This window comes from Pocillopora damicornis, chromosome 13, assembly GCF_964200805.1.
Source record: "Pocillopora damicornis chromosome 13, jaPocDami1.2, whole genome shotgun sequence".
Classification (NCBI taxonomy): domain Eukaryota; kingdom Metazoa; phylum Cnidaria; class Anthozoa; order Scleractinia; family Pocilloporidae; genus Pocillopora; species Pocillopora damicornis.
Window position 1 is genome coordinate 745,001 of NC_142682.1, and position 14,419 is coordinate 759,419.

The 14,419-nt window shown below is 40.7% G+C and overlaps 1 protein-coding gene across 1 annotated transcript in view; it reads left to right on the forward strand.

Annotated features, from left to right (window-relative positions):
- The window catches only part of LOC149034909 (uncharacterized), a 26,933-nt gene extending 13,183 nt beyond the window's left edge, over nucleotides 1–13,750 (forward strand). The window contains exons 5-22 of the mRNA XM_089192825.1: nucleotides 24–140; nucleotides 539–691; nucleotides 851–979; nucleotides 1,166–1,288; nucleotides 1,498–1,620; nucleotides 1,849–2,001; nucleotides 2,277–2,399; nucleotides 2,590–2,763; nucleotides 3,437–3,625; nucleotides 3,811–5,183; nucleotides 5,473–5,614; nucleotides 5,790–9,923; nucleotides 10,308–10,469; nucleotides 10,824–10,982; nucleotides 11,519–11,677; nucleotides 11,824–11,894; nucleotides 12,140–12,260; nucleotides 12,677–13,750. Of these exons, the coding sequence (XP_089048951.1) occupies nucleotides 24–140; nucleotides 539–691; nucleotides 851–979; nucleotides 1,166–1,288; nucleotides 1,498–1,620; nucleotides 1,849–2,001; nucleotides 2,277–2,399; nucleotides 2,590–2,763; nucleotides 3,437–3,625; nucleotides 3,811–5,183; nucleotides 5,473–5,614; nucleotides 5,790–9,923; nucleotides 10,308–10,469; nucleotides 10,824–10,982; nucleotides 11,519–11,677; nucleotides 11,824–11,894; nucleotides 12,140–12,260; nucleotides 12,677–13,032 (7,961 nt within the window). The 3' untranslated portion in view covers nucleotides 13,033–13,750. The remainder of the gene's footprint in view (nucleotides 1–23; nucleotides 141–538; nucleotides 692–850; nucleotides 980–1,165; nucleotides 1,289–1,497; nucleotides 1,621–1,848; nucleotides 2,002–2,276; nucleotides 2,400–2,589; nucleotides 2,764–3,436; nucleotides 3,626–3,810; nucleotides 5,184–5,472; nucleotides 5,615–5,789; nucleotides 9,924–10,307; nucleotides 10,470–10,823; nucleotides 10,983–11,518; nucleotides 11,678–11,823; nucleotides 11,895–12,139; nucleotides 12,261–12,676) is intronic.
- The last annotated feature ends 669 nt before the right edge of the window (nucleotides 13,751–14,419 follow it).

Sequence of the window (14,419 nt, forward strand, 5' to 3'; positions counted from 1 at the left end):
GTGTCTTGTGTTTTTATGCATAGATGACGATGAATGTGCTAGAAATAATGGCGGATGTGACCAAAATTGTGTGAATACACCTGGCTCATATCAGTGCAGCTGCAACATTGGATACACCCAGCATGGCCACAGATGTCAGGGTATGATTTACATCATGACGTTTAGCGATGGTCATATAGGTATCAGATTTCAAAAGTGATTGAAGAGAAATTGTTTTTAACATTGAGATTATAGAGGGTCTAGGAAAGTTTTTTGATAAGGAAGAACCATCTTCGCGCTGCTAGATTTTACAATTTTTTCTTTATTCTCAAGATAAATGTTTAGTACTTTGACAACATTGGGACTTCTGCAAATGCCAATAGTTTCTCTTGTTTCCATTTTATCAAGAAGCGCATTTGAATTCATCGATTTCTTAAGCGAGAAAGAGACCAACCTTAAGCCTCCACAAGCAGTGATTCCCTTTTAAACCCAAGCTATCTCCACGCTTTACTCGTGAGCCAGGTAATGTATTCGTATTCACCTGCTGTCTCATTTTCAGATATCGACGAATGTCAGACTTTATTACCAAGACCTTGCAGTTGTGGGGCTCCTGGAGAGCCTTGTGGTGCAAACTGTGTCAACCTCGTTCCTGGCTACAAGTGCACCTGTGCACCAGGATTTCAGCTCCGAAGTGGTAGAACCATCTGTGATGGTAATTTTGAAAACAATCTGTTATTAATTTGTCAGGTGGGAGAGAATTGGAGATGGCTTGCTCAAGGTATCCATGAAAATCAGCTTAATGTAGAGGAAATGCTGACGGTGTCTTTAGTCTCTATGTGATACAAATAAATTCCGTTTGTTTTTCTTTAAGATGTCAACGAATGTTTAACAGCCAATGGAGGATGCCCTCAAACATGTAATAATCAACCCGGAAATTTTTCATGCGGCTGCTTTAATGGCTTCAAACTTATCAGAGGGAACAACGGTACTTACTGCAAAGGTGAGATGACTTGCTTAGAACATGTTTTCAGAAAATAGTTAGGAGAAAATTTATAGTCAGGGCAGCCAGAATGAGATCAGAATAACAACTTGCTAGCCATTTTCTTGCTTTATTTACACCTCTATTTGTCTCTTTGCGTAGTACCACTGTTGTAAGACTGACAGCAGTATCACTCTTTGTTGTCAGATATTGACGAATGCCTGTCAAATAATGGTTTCTGTGCCCACCAGTGCGTTAACACTGTGGGATCTTATCGCTGTGAATGCCCCACTGGGTTCCTCTTGGATTCAAATGGAAGATCTTGCTCGGGTATGTTACTCCTAATGAAATGGATGCAAGTTTATTTGAGACAGCGGAGGAGCACAGGAAAATGTTTGCTCATTCTGTCACATCAGTCTTCGTTTACAACCTCATGTAATCCTCAAGGTCAGATTCCCCATGAAGCCTTATAAGGTGTTGAGTGACTGATTCTTGTTAAAAACGCTCAGGATGAAACCGTTTGTTAACCTATGTTACAGATCATGATGAATGTTTGCTGGGACATCATGGCTGCCAGCAAAAGTGTAACAATTACCATGGAGGCTTCTACTGCTCTTGCAACTCGGGATATGAACTCAACGAAAACAACAAGACTTGTTCAGGTAAAAGGCCACTCACCCTCTTACCATGGAGTCTACTATGGCCTCTTAGTTTTGAAAAGCACTTCTCGCCACCACCTTTCTTGTCAACTCACCAAGGAAATAGTAATTTCTTTGCGCAGAGTTCATTAGTTGATGGCTATTTACTTAATTTGTCGTTCACACTATCCATGCAGGTACAGCTTTTCGAATGAAATTTATTCTTCGAGTACCATGTCTTTTGTTCTCCAGATGTGAACGAATGCACCCCTGTGTTCGTAAAGAGCCTTAACAAAACGGTCATCCCCGCAGGATGTGATCAAATCTGCCACAACACACAAGGGAACTACACCTGCAGCTGCGACCTGGGATATCAGCTTCTGTACGACGGAAAGCGGTGCCGGGGTAAGACTGTCCTATAGTTCTTTTGTAATTCTTCGGAACATAAAAACAACTTCAGTTAATTTTTAACCGTCATAAAGAATATAACTGTCGTCTATAATGACTGCATGTAAGTTTGGAAACTCTAACATCTACCCTGGCTACAGACCTGACTATGGACTGAATGAACCATCGACCTATCGATCAACCCACCAGTCCGCTCTCCTAAAGAAAAGTTGTGTATGGATCGAATACTGCTCAGTTACAGATCGCTTATCATATTCTTTTTTACTTCACAGACGTGAATGAATGTAACACAGGAGTCCATCTTTGTGAACATAAGTGCCACAACACACCTGGGTCTTATGGCTGCTCATGTTTCCATGGCTACAGACAAAGGGCCGACATGCGAACCTGTGAAGGTAGGTTATGCTATGCAACTGCTACCTTAGAACAAATTAATGTGTTAAGGTTGTTCTCAGAGTCTATCAGAGAGTACGAGACCTCGTATCAAATGTTATTGAGAAACAGGTACAAAGGAATTAGGCCATCATGAATGTGTAGACATCTGTCGTTACCGTCCTTTCAAATTTTTTTCCTCGCCTTAATTAGGACTTCCTTGTGAGGACATCTTTGCCCCACCTCATGGTCACATGACCTGCAGCGGATTTGTCACAAATGAGACCTGTTGGTTCACGTGCGAGGATGGATATGAAATACAGGGTTCTGAAAAGAGAACTTGCCTTAATTCTTCGAGGTGGGACGGACAGCAAACGTCTTGCAAAGGTAACAACAATGGCAGTTGAATAGCCAGCAAATTCTCAAACTTCTTAGTTTTCGTGGGATATTGATCAAATGAAGCCTTTAAGTGCTACTGTGGTTCTTTCTTTATTCACTCCGAGCTTTCGCCGTTCTACGGCATCATCAGGGAGGACGATAAAATATTTGCGCCATGGTTTTAAACGTTGGAGGTGCCACTGTAACTTAGCATAGTCTATTAGACCGTAGAACGGCATCATCAGGGAGGACGATAAAATATTTGCGCTATGGTTTTAAACGTTGGAGGTGCCACTGTAAATTAGCATAGTCTAATAGACTATGCTAATTTACAGTGGCACCTCCAACGTTTAAAACCATAGCGCAAATATTTTATCGTCCTCCCTGATGATGCCGTAGAATGGTGAAAGCTCGGAGTGAATAAAGAAAGAACCACAGTAGCACTTAAAGGCTTCATTTGATCAATATCCCACATCACTACGACATGCTACTAAAGGACACGTTCAAACGTTTCTTAGTTTTTCTTCTCCTTTTTCCAGTCACGTTTCTTTTTACGATAGCTTTTCTGAACTAAATTCGCTTTTTACTCTAAAAAATATTTTTGTCTATCATCGCCATGTTTCCACTTACCTTGTCGTTCCATTAATACTCACGTTCATGTTACTTCCATAACTCAACATAGTGAGAAGTTGTGGTCGACTATATCCACCAGAGAAAGGCATAATTTTACTTCCTTGTCCCGTGACCTTTGGTTCTACCTGCACACTTGACTGTATAGAAGGATACATTGCATTTGACCGCAACATTGCAACGTGCCAGCTGAAAAACTCCAGCAACGTAGGATGGGACACAGGAAACTTCACTTGTGAAGGTAAAAGTTGTCATTAGGAAATGAGCATTGACTGAAAAATTCATATCGTAGCAAAAACGAATACTAAACTCTTGTCCTCTTTTCCCTAAAGAGTTCATTCCTCCATGCGCTTGTAGTAATCAATAATTTGTTATTTGACCCATTTGCTAAGTATCTTAATTAATTTCTGTTTTAATTATACCTAGAGATAATCCTTTGCAAGCCCAATCCATGTCAGCATGGAGGAAGATGCATCCTCATCGATTCACAAAAGTTTTTATGTGATTGTCAGAATACTGGGCATGAGGGGGATCTCTGTGAACGAGCTGTTGTTACACCTCCTGATTTCCCAAAACTAATTCCGGGAAGGCCTTCGGAAGATCTTTCATTACTTGCGAAACCTGACAATGAATTAGCTGTTTTCTTCGATTCAACCCTGAAGATGACCTTCCATCCAAAGAGAGTGATGATTCAGTATCCATCTGATCAAGCGGAGTTTAAAGTTATTGGACACGAGTCTGGAGTTGGTATGGTGTCATACGACCTCAGTGGGATAGACAAGCATACTTTTGTGTCTCCCACGGATAGCTCAATCTTTGTTGGTCTTAATATGTCAAATGCAAACAGCATTTACACCAGAATGGGCCTTTTGAATGGCGAGGTACCAATCGGATGTCAAACAAGGAGCCTAGAGAACTTCCCGTGCGGGCTAAAAGTAGCTTACACCTCCTCCTCGACCCCGCCAAATGATGTTCTCGTCCAGTCAGGTCCTGTTCATCTCATTACACCCGACAACAAAACAATTCCTTTGAGTCTTGTGGGATACAATTTTGCTTCATCTTCTCAATCAGGTCACGAATCAGAGTTGTTGAAGACACTTATCGCCCAGACAAGCATTATCAATACGAGCTCGGCAGGCCAAACATCGAACGAAACGTGCTCCTTTCAGCCAAGCGCAGATGCCTTGATTGAATTAATTCAGGAAGACGCTTTTTCAAAGTCTTTCATGCGGTACTTGACAGACAAGCTACCATTATGGATACGACTTATGGTTGAAGAAGACAACAATTTATATGCCGCAGAGAACATTCGAGCCGACCTCATTCAAACCGCAAGCACGCAGAGTGACCACCTGAATTGCAAGTTTCCTCCACTTGGTATCGCCACTGCAATGGTCACATATCGTCCGAAAGTCACTTTCACTATCTCCGCTGGGAGGAAACAAATTTCCTTGCCCAGCAAAGGCTGTTGTTTTGCAACTGACCCTTGCGGTAGTGCAGTGTTCCTGACATTATCCGGAAAGGCTGGTGAAGAAATTAGCAAAATGCCCGTTTTGAAGGACTTGACTGATAATGGCTGGGGTGTCCTGTTATCATCTTTTGGTTTCACTGCTCCAAAAAAATACCAAAGCTTAACGAACTCCTTGCCTTCTGATCCAATGTCTGAACACTTTTTAGATTTTCATTATAATATGTGGTGGGAAGGAGCTACTAACATTTCCCTGAAAAACACAAGTGATTTTTCAATCAACATGAAAATGAGTGGCCAAGTTTTCTCATTTGTAGAAGATTTGAACAGCGTGAGTATAAAACCTTGTCTTGTAACTATTACAAAATAGCCGAGAGAATTCCATTTCATGTTAAGTTTACCAATATCCAGACACCCTGGCGACCACGGCAAACCATGCCTAGCCTTGATTTTGGAGAGTTATTCAATGCAACGTAATAATTCTTTGTGGGCGTGGAAGGAATCATATCGGACATCACATGAAGATCAAGAAAACTGCATGGAGGGTTTCAACTTTATCTTAAGGTTGCAATTTCCTCGTAACAATTACATTACAATCCTTAATTCTATTTGTCTTATAGTTACTTACCAGGTACTTTTCTCAGCCAATAAAGAGTATATTTCATGGATCAGTCGAGCTTACTTTTTCTATGCAAGCTCTAGGCAAGAAGTTTTCACTGAGGTTTCACGCCAACAGTGTGGTCGCAAAGTCGCAACTTGGAGGTAAATTCTAACGGCACTTTCATATATTTTATTTTGACTAATTTAGTTTTTGTCTTGTTGTTGATCCTGATGCCCCCTTCTCCTCTTTAACGTTTGTCCCTTTTCTTTTTATCAGTGTTAGGATAATTACTATGTTAACGGTTTGTCACCAGTACATTTTGTTTTCTTTCCTAAGGACCTTCCCTTCTCTCATCGGAATGCCAGGCTCCCCAAGGCTTCACCTTCACCCTGGATCGAGCTGTCGAACCTTTCAAGAATAGTATTCTTTTAACCTTCATTAAACCCATTGGAGGAGTCAAATATTTGCAAATCTACTACTCTATTGATGGTGGAGAAGATATCGCAGCATTTGATCTCAGCAACAACTTGAAATCTCTGGAATATCAGACGCAAGACATAAAGAGGGTCTTTTTAGATGTTCCGATATTTGTTCCTGAATTGCGAGAAACAACACAAACGTGGATTGCAGTGTTGGAAGAGACGCTCACTAAGGTCATCAAGGCTCGAAATTTGCTCTCCTCTTCTCCAGATCTCTTGCAACTAAAAAAACTGGTTGCAGAGATTGACAAAGAACTTGAAAAGATACCAAGAGTCCTTGATCTTCTCATAGCGAGGTCACAACCGTACAGGAATCGTTCAAACATTGAAAATGCCATCAGTCGCCTCCTTAAACTTAAGTCAGACCTTCCAGTGACCATCTCTCTGGTGTTCACGCAGTCGTCCATTCGGCAATCCTTTGCTGGTGTTCGTTTTGCCCTTGTGGCACAGATTTGTCACAAAAGACTCTGTTTTAACAACATTAATTGTAATGTATGGTCCCTGACTGACAACTACTGTTTAACCAACAGTTCTAGCACAGAGAATAGTATAATCGTCGACGGAACTGCCTTGAGAGACATACCTCTTGGTAATATAATAACTTTCCCTGCTCGGAGACCGCTGCGAATGTTAATAAGCCGTAAAAATGGGCCACTCGAGACTACATTTGAGTGTTCTGTTCGATTATTGGGACTGGCCAAAACCACCAGCGTACGAATGGTAGGACATGAGCTCTTCTTTTCCATCTCAGGGCCAATTTTTGGAATATTCGAGACGCTTTTGAATGTAAAAGCTGACTTTGAAAACGTTGCAGACTGGAAATCCTTGCTTTTTGGAGTGAAGGGCACAATGAGTAAGTCATCAGGTCTTCATGTGATGCTGGAAGGTACGATTGCCAACGAGACTACCCTTGCAGCCAAGGAAGCAACCCGAAGGTTGGGGAAGGCGAAGGCAGCGTTCAGTGTTGTAAAGATGAAAGCAGATGCAGCCAGGAAATTTCTTAAAGAAAAAGAGACGATCACCGAACAGCTGAGAGGGAAAAAAGAAAAAGCTGAAGAGGATCTTCGTGTGGCACGTCTGCAATATCAATTAGCAAAAGTGCGTTTCAACAACATGGTCAACCTCAATCGACATCTTCTAAATCCTATATGTGAAATAAGAGAGTGTAACTACACTTGTTTGAACGGCTGTGTTTACCCTGACCTCTGCCAGGACCCGATAAACATAACTTATTTTAATCGCTACTGTACAACAGTTGACAAACCAATGACAGTAAAAGTTGTGGAAAGCATCACTAGAAAACGCAGTTTTAGTGTGCAGACGTATCATACCGTGTATACTGGAAACTGTAAATCTGGGGTCTCCTTCAAAAAAATAATGGATTATGCTAAGAGGGAAGCTCAAGTTGGGAAATTTGATGGGTGGATTATTGGAAATGTGTTTGGATCCATAGCAACGAAAGTCTCAAAGGTTATTGGAGGATTGGCTGGTGCGATCGGTGGAGATGTTGTTGGACATTTCAGCAAGAAAATATTTGGCTGTTCTGAGACTTACAAGACAGTCCTTGGTAAACCGCGGCTTGTAGAGTACGAACAGAAAAGTTTCGAGGTAAAAGCTGTAGTCAAGATGATCAAGGCAATTGATTGCTCAGGCCAAGAAGAGAAAACAAAACCTGGTGGATTTGGTCCTCCTTACCCTTGTTGTAAGCGATATGGATGCCAAACCAAAGTCATTGATCCCCTTTGTGTCAAACACAACGAAGAATGTCTTATTTCTATGACTGAGCTTAAATTTACGCTTGATGCCTTGAATGAAACTTTTCAGTTTGCCTTTCTGAATTTTGAGGAATCTGTTGACAAGGTTAAAAAGGCTACAGCTGTTTACGAGAAAGTGAGAATTCGTCATGAAGTGGCACTTGATGAGCTGCACAAAGTAAAATCTTACACGGAGCTGAGTCTGTTCGCAGTAGAAATTGTCAATGCTTCTATGATTCATGTTCGCCGAGTCGTCGACTTTGGATTGAAGATATCCCAAGCTATGAACGTCACTAATTCGTATGGTAATAAAACTGTAGATGTTGAAGACCTTAGGTTTTCCTTAACCACGACATCAGAAGATACAAAAAAGATCCTTTTTCAATGCAATGTTAGCTCTGCTAATAAAAAATCGACGGTGGTCTCTTTTGTAGTTGATTTCGATCAAGTCGAACGCTCAATCAATTTTGCCTCTAAGACGATCCTTAGCGAGTTGTTTGGTGGGAAGAAGCGGGTAGCTCCGGAAAAACAGAGTCACTTTGAGAATTCCACAGGCATAAATGCTTTACACATCAGTTTCACTGATTACCCTCATGCATGCCAGTTTGCCAATTCAACACATTTGTTCCTAATCTCCATTCTTCACCCCCTGGAAAATCTAATTTCAGCCTTTAAAGGAATGGATGAAGAGCTATCCTCCGGATTCCAAGACCTTGACAGACTGACACACACTGTTCATGGCAGCCGCTCATCGTCCAATTCGTCGAGTAGTTCCAACATTTCTGACAGTTCCTCAAGAAGTCTAAACAATTCGTTCGTCTCAGACTACTTAGAGATGATAGAATTCTTCAAAAATGAGAGCACTCGGGTTCGAAATAACTCTTCACAGTCTTGGAATGAAACTCTAGAGGCTTGGAGGGCATTCCTCGAGGTATTCACCCATAAAAGCGGATTTCAGGAATGTTCAGGGGCCATTGACTGTATCGAATATTCTTTTGAAGGGTTAAGGGAATTTTACGAGTTTGAAAGCAGTCCACAAGCAATGACGATAAAAGACGCACTTTCTAAGCTGAAAGACTTGATTATGGCACTAACTTCTGAAGCCTTTACAATGCGAGAAACTGAAAACACACTCCAACAAGCTCTTTTATTGCTGAATGAAACCCGCGACGATTCCGTTTTGTGTGGGGGGAAGCCGTACATTACCTCTTCACCTCAAAAGGAAATTATCGTCCTGACTGGAGAAAGTTTATTGCTGCGTTGCGCTGCTGAAAGTGAAGCTGAGATAAAGTATGCTTGGATGAGGAATGACAAGCTTGTTGACGAATCACTGGATGGAACTTTCTATGTACGCGCTATCAGCAAGCAACACGAAGGTGCTTACGTCTGTGTCGCTTCAAACAATAAAGGCAGTTCATTGTCTAACGTGACGATCATCAAAGTTCATAACAAGCCCAGCATCACTCTACATCCAAAGCCACAAAGAGTAGTTGTTGACAGTGAAATGTCCGCGACATTCATTTGCAACGCAACGGGCCAACCCACGCCTACTTTTCAATGGTTCTTCATATCCATCAATTCGTCTGTTGTCAAAATTAACGAGACGAGACCTGTGTTACACATGCCTGGTCCTCGTCAACATCAAGAAGGTTATTACTACTGTGAGGCATCCAACGAGCATGGTGTGGCAATCAGTCAGAAGGCCCGGCTTGACGTACTAGGCTACTCTGTGGGTCTTCCTAGACTGCTTTTCGCCCTGAATATCTCATCGTCCTGCTGGGAGGTATCAAATACCTCTAACAATTCCGTGCACAAAGCTCTGTCATGCAATTCCAGCATAGAAGCATTGCCGTCATCAGAAAACGAGACCTTAACTGATGACATTCTTCGTTCTTTAGCAAGATCACTTAATGCATCCATCAAGCTGATCTCCGAGTTTGAGTACAGCTCAAGAAATAATTACACCGCCACCATTGCATTTATCTTAGATATCGATAAAGAAGCTTGGAAACAATCCAACTTTACCAGTCACATGCAAGTAGTTGAAGCTATCGCTTATATTGGTGCTAATCTGATTGAGAAAGTGGAACAGTTCAATTCTAGCATACTTAACAAGACTTTTGAGGTACCTTGGAACAATACCGTTGTTTATGGAGATCCTGGAAGCCTTCTTGTTTACCCTCTGTCTCCGGAATGTCCCCATGGACAGGCCCTCGATGGAAATGGATACATTTGTGGTAAGCATAACGTCAACTTTAACCCATTTCCTATTGGCTCGGAGTTGTAACAAGGGACAGAGTTAGAAAAAGTTCTGCTTATACCTCATCATAGACATTACAGCCCTGTCTTTAACTGCTAACATTTGTGGCCGCCGTGACGGACCTCATGAAAGCCTTCGCGACTTAAAGTAGTTTACACACAGATTGCACTTTGTGTTCAGTTGTCTTTGAACAGTATAACTAACTGAACGTGTAAAAAGCCCCTCTGTAATCGCTTTAGTCCTATATAATTCACTCGATTACACCTCATGCTTACGAGTTAGCCAAAAAATTTAGTTAATAAAGAATTCTTATTTGTCTGATCTGCTTTCTCCCTAACATGCAGTGTCTTTATCTCCTTAGCAAACTGTCCTGCTGGCTCATTATATGTAGAGGAGAATGAAACATGCGCAGAATGTCCGTTCGGAACTTACCAACCTGTGCAAGGACAAACAAGATGTATTCCCTGTGGCACAAACCTCACAACAGCCTTTAATGGAACAGTGGAAGAGTCAGACTGTATTGGTAATGTCAAGTATATTTTGTTTTGGCTCGGTTTTATCTCGGGTGACATTTTGTTTTCATATAGCGAAAGACTTTTACACTTAAGTATTCCAACGGGTCTAATATATTGTACTTCACTTCAGTCAATCAAAAAACGTCTTGGTTGTCTTCACTGATTCATAATACCCACCGTAAATATTAAAAATGTCTGAACATCGATTAATTTTTTAGAAGCTTAAAGAGAAATGAAGGATTATGGCAAAAATCTAGGAAAAAATCAAAATTAAAGAAGATATTAAGATATCTTTAAAGACTCTGCATGAGCCAAACGCACCATTAATATCACTTTTTTCTCTTTATCCGGTGCCCCTTCAGCTGATTGTCCAGCTGGTTCATACAGTACAAAGAACAAAACATGCTCTTTTTGTCCGCTTGGCATGTACCAACCATCCCGAGGGAAGCCAGCTTGTATTGCTTGCGGTAAAAACCTAACAACAATTACCAGTGGAACTGTTGAAGAAATACACTGTATAGGTAAGTTAACATTTGTCACATTTTCAGTTCAAATGGAGGGCGTTTGAAGCTATAGCTTCTGGCCACAAGACATTAGCAAATTGGCTGGCATAGAAGCAACTTCTTCCTTTTATGTTACGTTTTGACAGAAGAGGATTGAGGCCTCTCTTGGTTTTGTGTTGTACCTAGACAGCCTCTAACGTGGGAAAACGGAAAATGATCAAATCACGATTGGGTTTAGACTTAGATTTGATTGATTCATAGGAGGTGCAGGTCTTCTAAAAAAGTCTTAAGGCGTGGTAAGGCAAAACCGCGGCAATTCTAATTACTTTGACTTTCATGTCAAAAATTACTCTAAAAACTGCGCCTGTCCAACAAAAGAAAAGACGAAAAATCACGGAAGAAAGTGAAGATTGTTTTCCCAGTCATGCCGTAACTTAGTAATTTTTCCATTTTTGTTTTTGTCGACTGTTCCGAGTCTTGAAAAAACCATGAAAACTGCAATGAGTGCCTCGAACGACTTACTGTTAAGAATTGTTTAACCATTCTTTATGCAGCGAACTGTCCTGCTGGCTCGTACAGTTCTGTGAACCGGACATGCGCTCTTTGTCCGCTTGGTTCTTACCAGTCGTCTGTTGGCCAGATGGATTGCCTTCCCTGTAGACAAGGTTTCACCACAGCCTCGCCAGGAGCTGTTAGTGAATCGCAGTGTGAAGGTGGGCTATTGCTGTCTCCTACAACATTTATGACTCGTTTTCAGACTGCAGTGCAACCCTACTTTGTTGGTCAAATTATTTAAAATTTCAGTGTTAACAAGATTGTGAAATTAGTGTATATTTTTACTTTACTTTTAACATGACAGAAAAACCAGTTACTGAAGACAAAACAACCATTTTTACACCATCGGCAACATCGCAAAATGTTGAAATGAAGGTAGGTAGATTTTCTTATTTTTCAATTCGCAAGACGACAAGAATTCAAAGCAATCTGGCTTTTACAATAAACAATTTTTTTTCAATGTTCTCAGTTATAAACTGAGATGTTAAAACTTTACGATAGCGAAAGGAGAGCTGGCTAACAAGGACAGGTTAATTGGAAGCTTCTTGTAATAAGGGCCTTGTAGTGGTACTAGCCATGCGATAGCCTCATCTTCTCATGTCTTTCATTTCTTTTATCAGACAAGTACCAACGAACAGCTCACAACTAGGACCCCAGGAGAGGCCAAAGAGCAGGAAAAGGCTGATGAGTTGCCTTGGAAACTTCCCGCCATCATTGTTGTTCCATTACTTGTGGTGCTAGGTAGGCCAAGTACAATCCTAAACGTTTCAGTACTTTCTCTTCAACTGATATCTTGATGATTAATTAGCAACACACATTTTCAACCGATAGCAACCGCGCCTTGAGGTTCCTAACTCATTTGGCGCTTCTGCATGCGGAAGAAAACGCAAACATGCGAGGCTTATAAAACCGAAAACATAAATTGCATACATTAATGTTCATAAAATCTTATTCCCTTTTTTAAAATCAGTGATACTCAGCCAAGAGAAAATAATGTCCCATTATTTTCTTTTGTACTCAGCCGAATTTGATTTTTGAAAGCTGGACTGCAAATTTCTGGTGTCTATCCATTATTTTTTTGGTGAACCTTGATGCATGATTAATCCGTTTTACTTTTGTTTCGATTCTGACTCGTGCCGTGTTTTAATCAATTCTAGGTGTCATACTTTTGGTATTCTTCATGTGTAAAAGACATAGAGCGAGTAAGGATGATTCAAAATCTAACATAGAACCAGCACAGACGGCGCAGTTTGAGAATCAAGCCTACCTGGGTAACCGAGACCACCGGATCATAAAACCGATTGACAATCCACTCTACGACTTCGTCGAACAAGAGCCACGAAAACGAGCAGACGATAACGAATATTCATTTGCGGACGAGCCAGTGCAGGTTGAATTGAGTGAAGATGATCCTGAAGGATATTACGAAGACATTGACGCCCTTAAAGCCAAAGATTCTACAAAGGACTTTGAAAAAAACACTTTTGGTTTTACAAACCTTGGCTTTCAGTGAGACAGCGATGGTTTATTGTGTTTGATCAAGAGATCACATGATCTCTTGTTTTGGTGATTTATACATTGTGAATTTGGCTCCTTTTTTTCGGTTCGCTTTAGTCAGAACAAATTTTCACGTTTGCTTTGTTTAAGAGACAGAAAAGGTAAAGCTTAGAGGAAGGGGTGGGTGGAATTCCTGACAGGCGTAAGACAAAGATGCCTACGCGATGAAAAAGAGAAATGATATGGGAGCCCCCTCCCCCTCCTTATTGAGTAATTTTTTAGTAGCCCCCCCCCCTTTTCTAGTACCTTTTTTACGATGTTTCGTTAATGAGTATAGGTTCCACAAAATATTCAGCAAGAAAAAATACTTCAGTCAAAATGCCTAATTCTACATCGTGCAATCCGTCAATATCTCTTGCGAGGATGACAAAGGGAACATTGTTACTTGCCAAATCTTGTGTAAAAATATCTTTACTTGTTTTAACATTGATAATCTTTTTCATTAATTTTTTTTCAAGTCAGGTTCAGCTTTTTGCTGAGTAATTATTTTTCCAGGTATTTAAAAGAGAACCGATAAAAGCATGATTTCATCGGTAATATTAGAGTAGAATTGTTTAATTGCTAAGTAAAATTTTCAAGAAAAAAAAGATTGCAATAATTCAGTAGTTTTCGTAGAGCAGTTAGTGGATCTTTAGAGAATTCTTTCAGCATATTTATGAAAAATTTCATATGCATCTTGTGCGTGGAAATATTATTTCTATTCCCGCGTGTGTCCATTTGAAATCAGCTTGTGATAAGCGTAGCCTACTTGTAGCTTTACCCTCCCCCTCCGCCCCCGGGTGAAACGGAGGCGAGGCAATGTCTACGCAAACCTGACACTAATCGTGTTCCGAGACAACACTCTTTTGCAAGAAAATATATAATGACTTTGAATTGGTTAACACCTTTTGCCGATTCTTTGGTCAATTCTGATTGGTTCGAGTTGGTAATTTATTTTCATATTAGCGAACAAGATGATGAACTAGATGTTTTCACGGTCAACTTTTCAGACAACAGCGATTTACGACGAGGTTTTAAGGCAAGTTTGCGCGACTTTTGGGATAGAGACATTACAAGAAGAACAGCAAAAAGCAACAGGTATTATGTTTTTCGAAAGTAACGATCCTGATGTCTCCGTTTCGTTATCAACTGGCTATGGAAAATCTACATTTTATCAAGCAGCGCCAGTGATCGATCGCTTCTTCTCTCTGGAAAAAAGTGGTTATTTTATATATTGTGCCGCCCGTTAAAGCTCTCACAGAAGACCTGGTTCACTATCGTATTGTAATAGGGCTAAGAGGATTGTCCGCCTTCAACTTTCAGTCTCTTTGCGAACGGTGCTGCGAAGCTAAATTAAAGCTAGT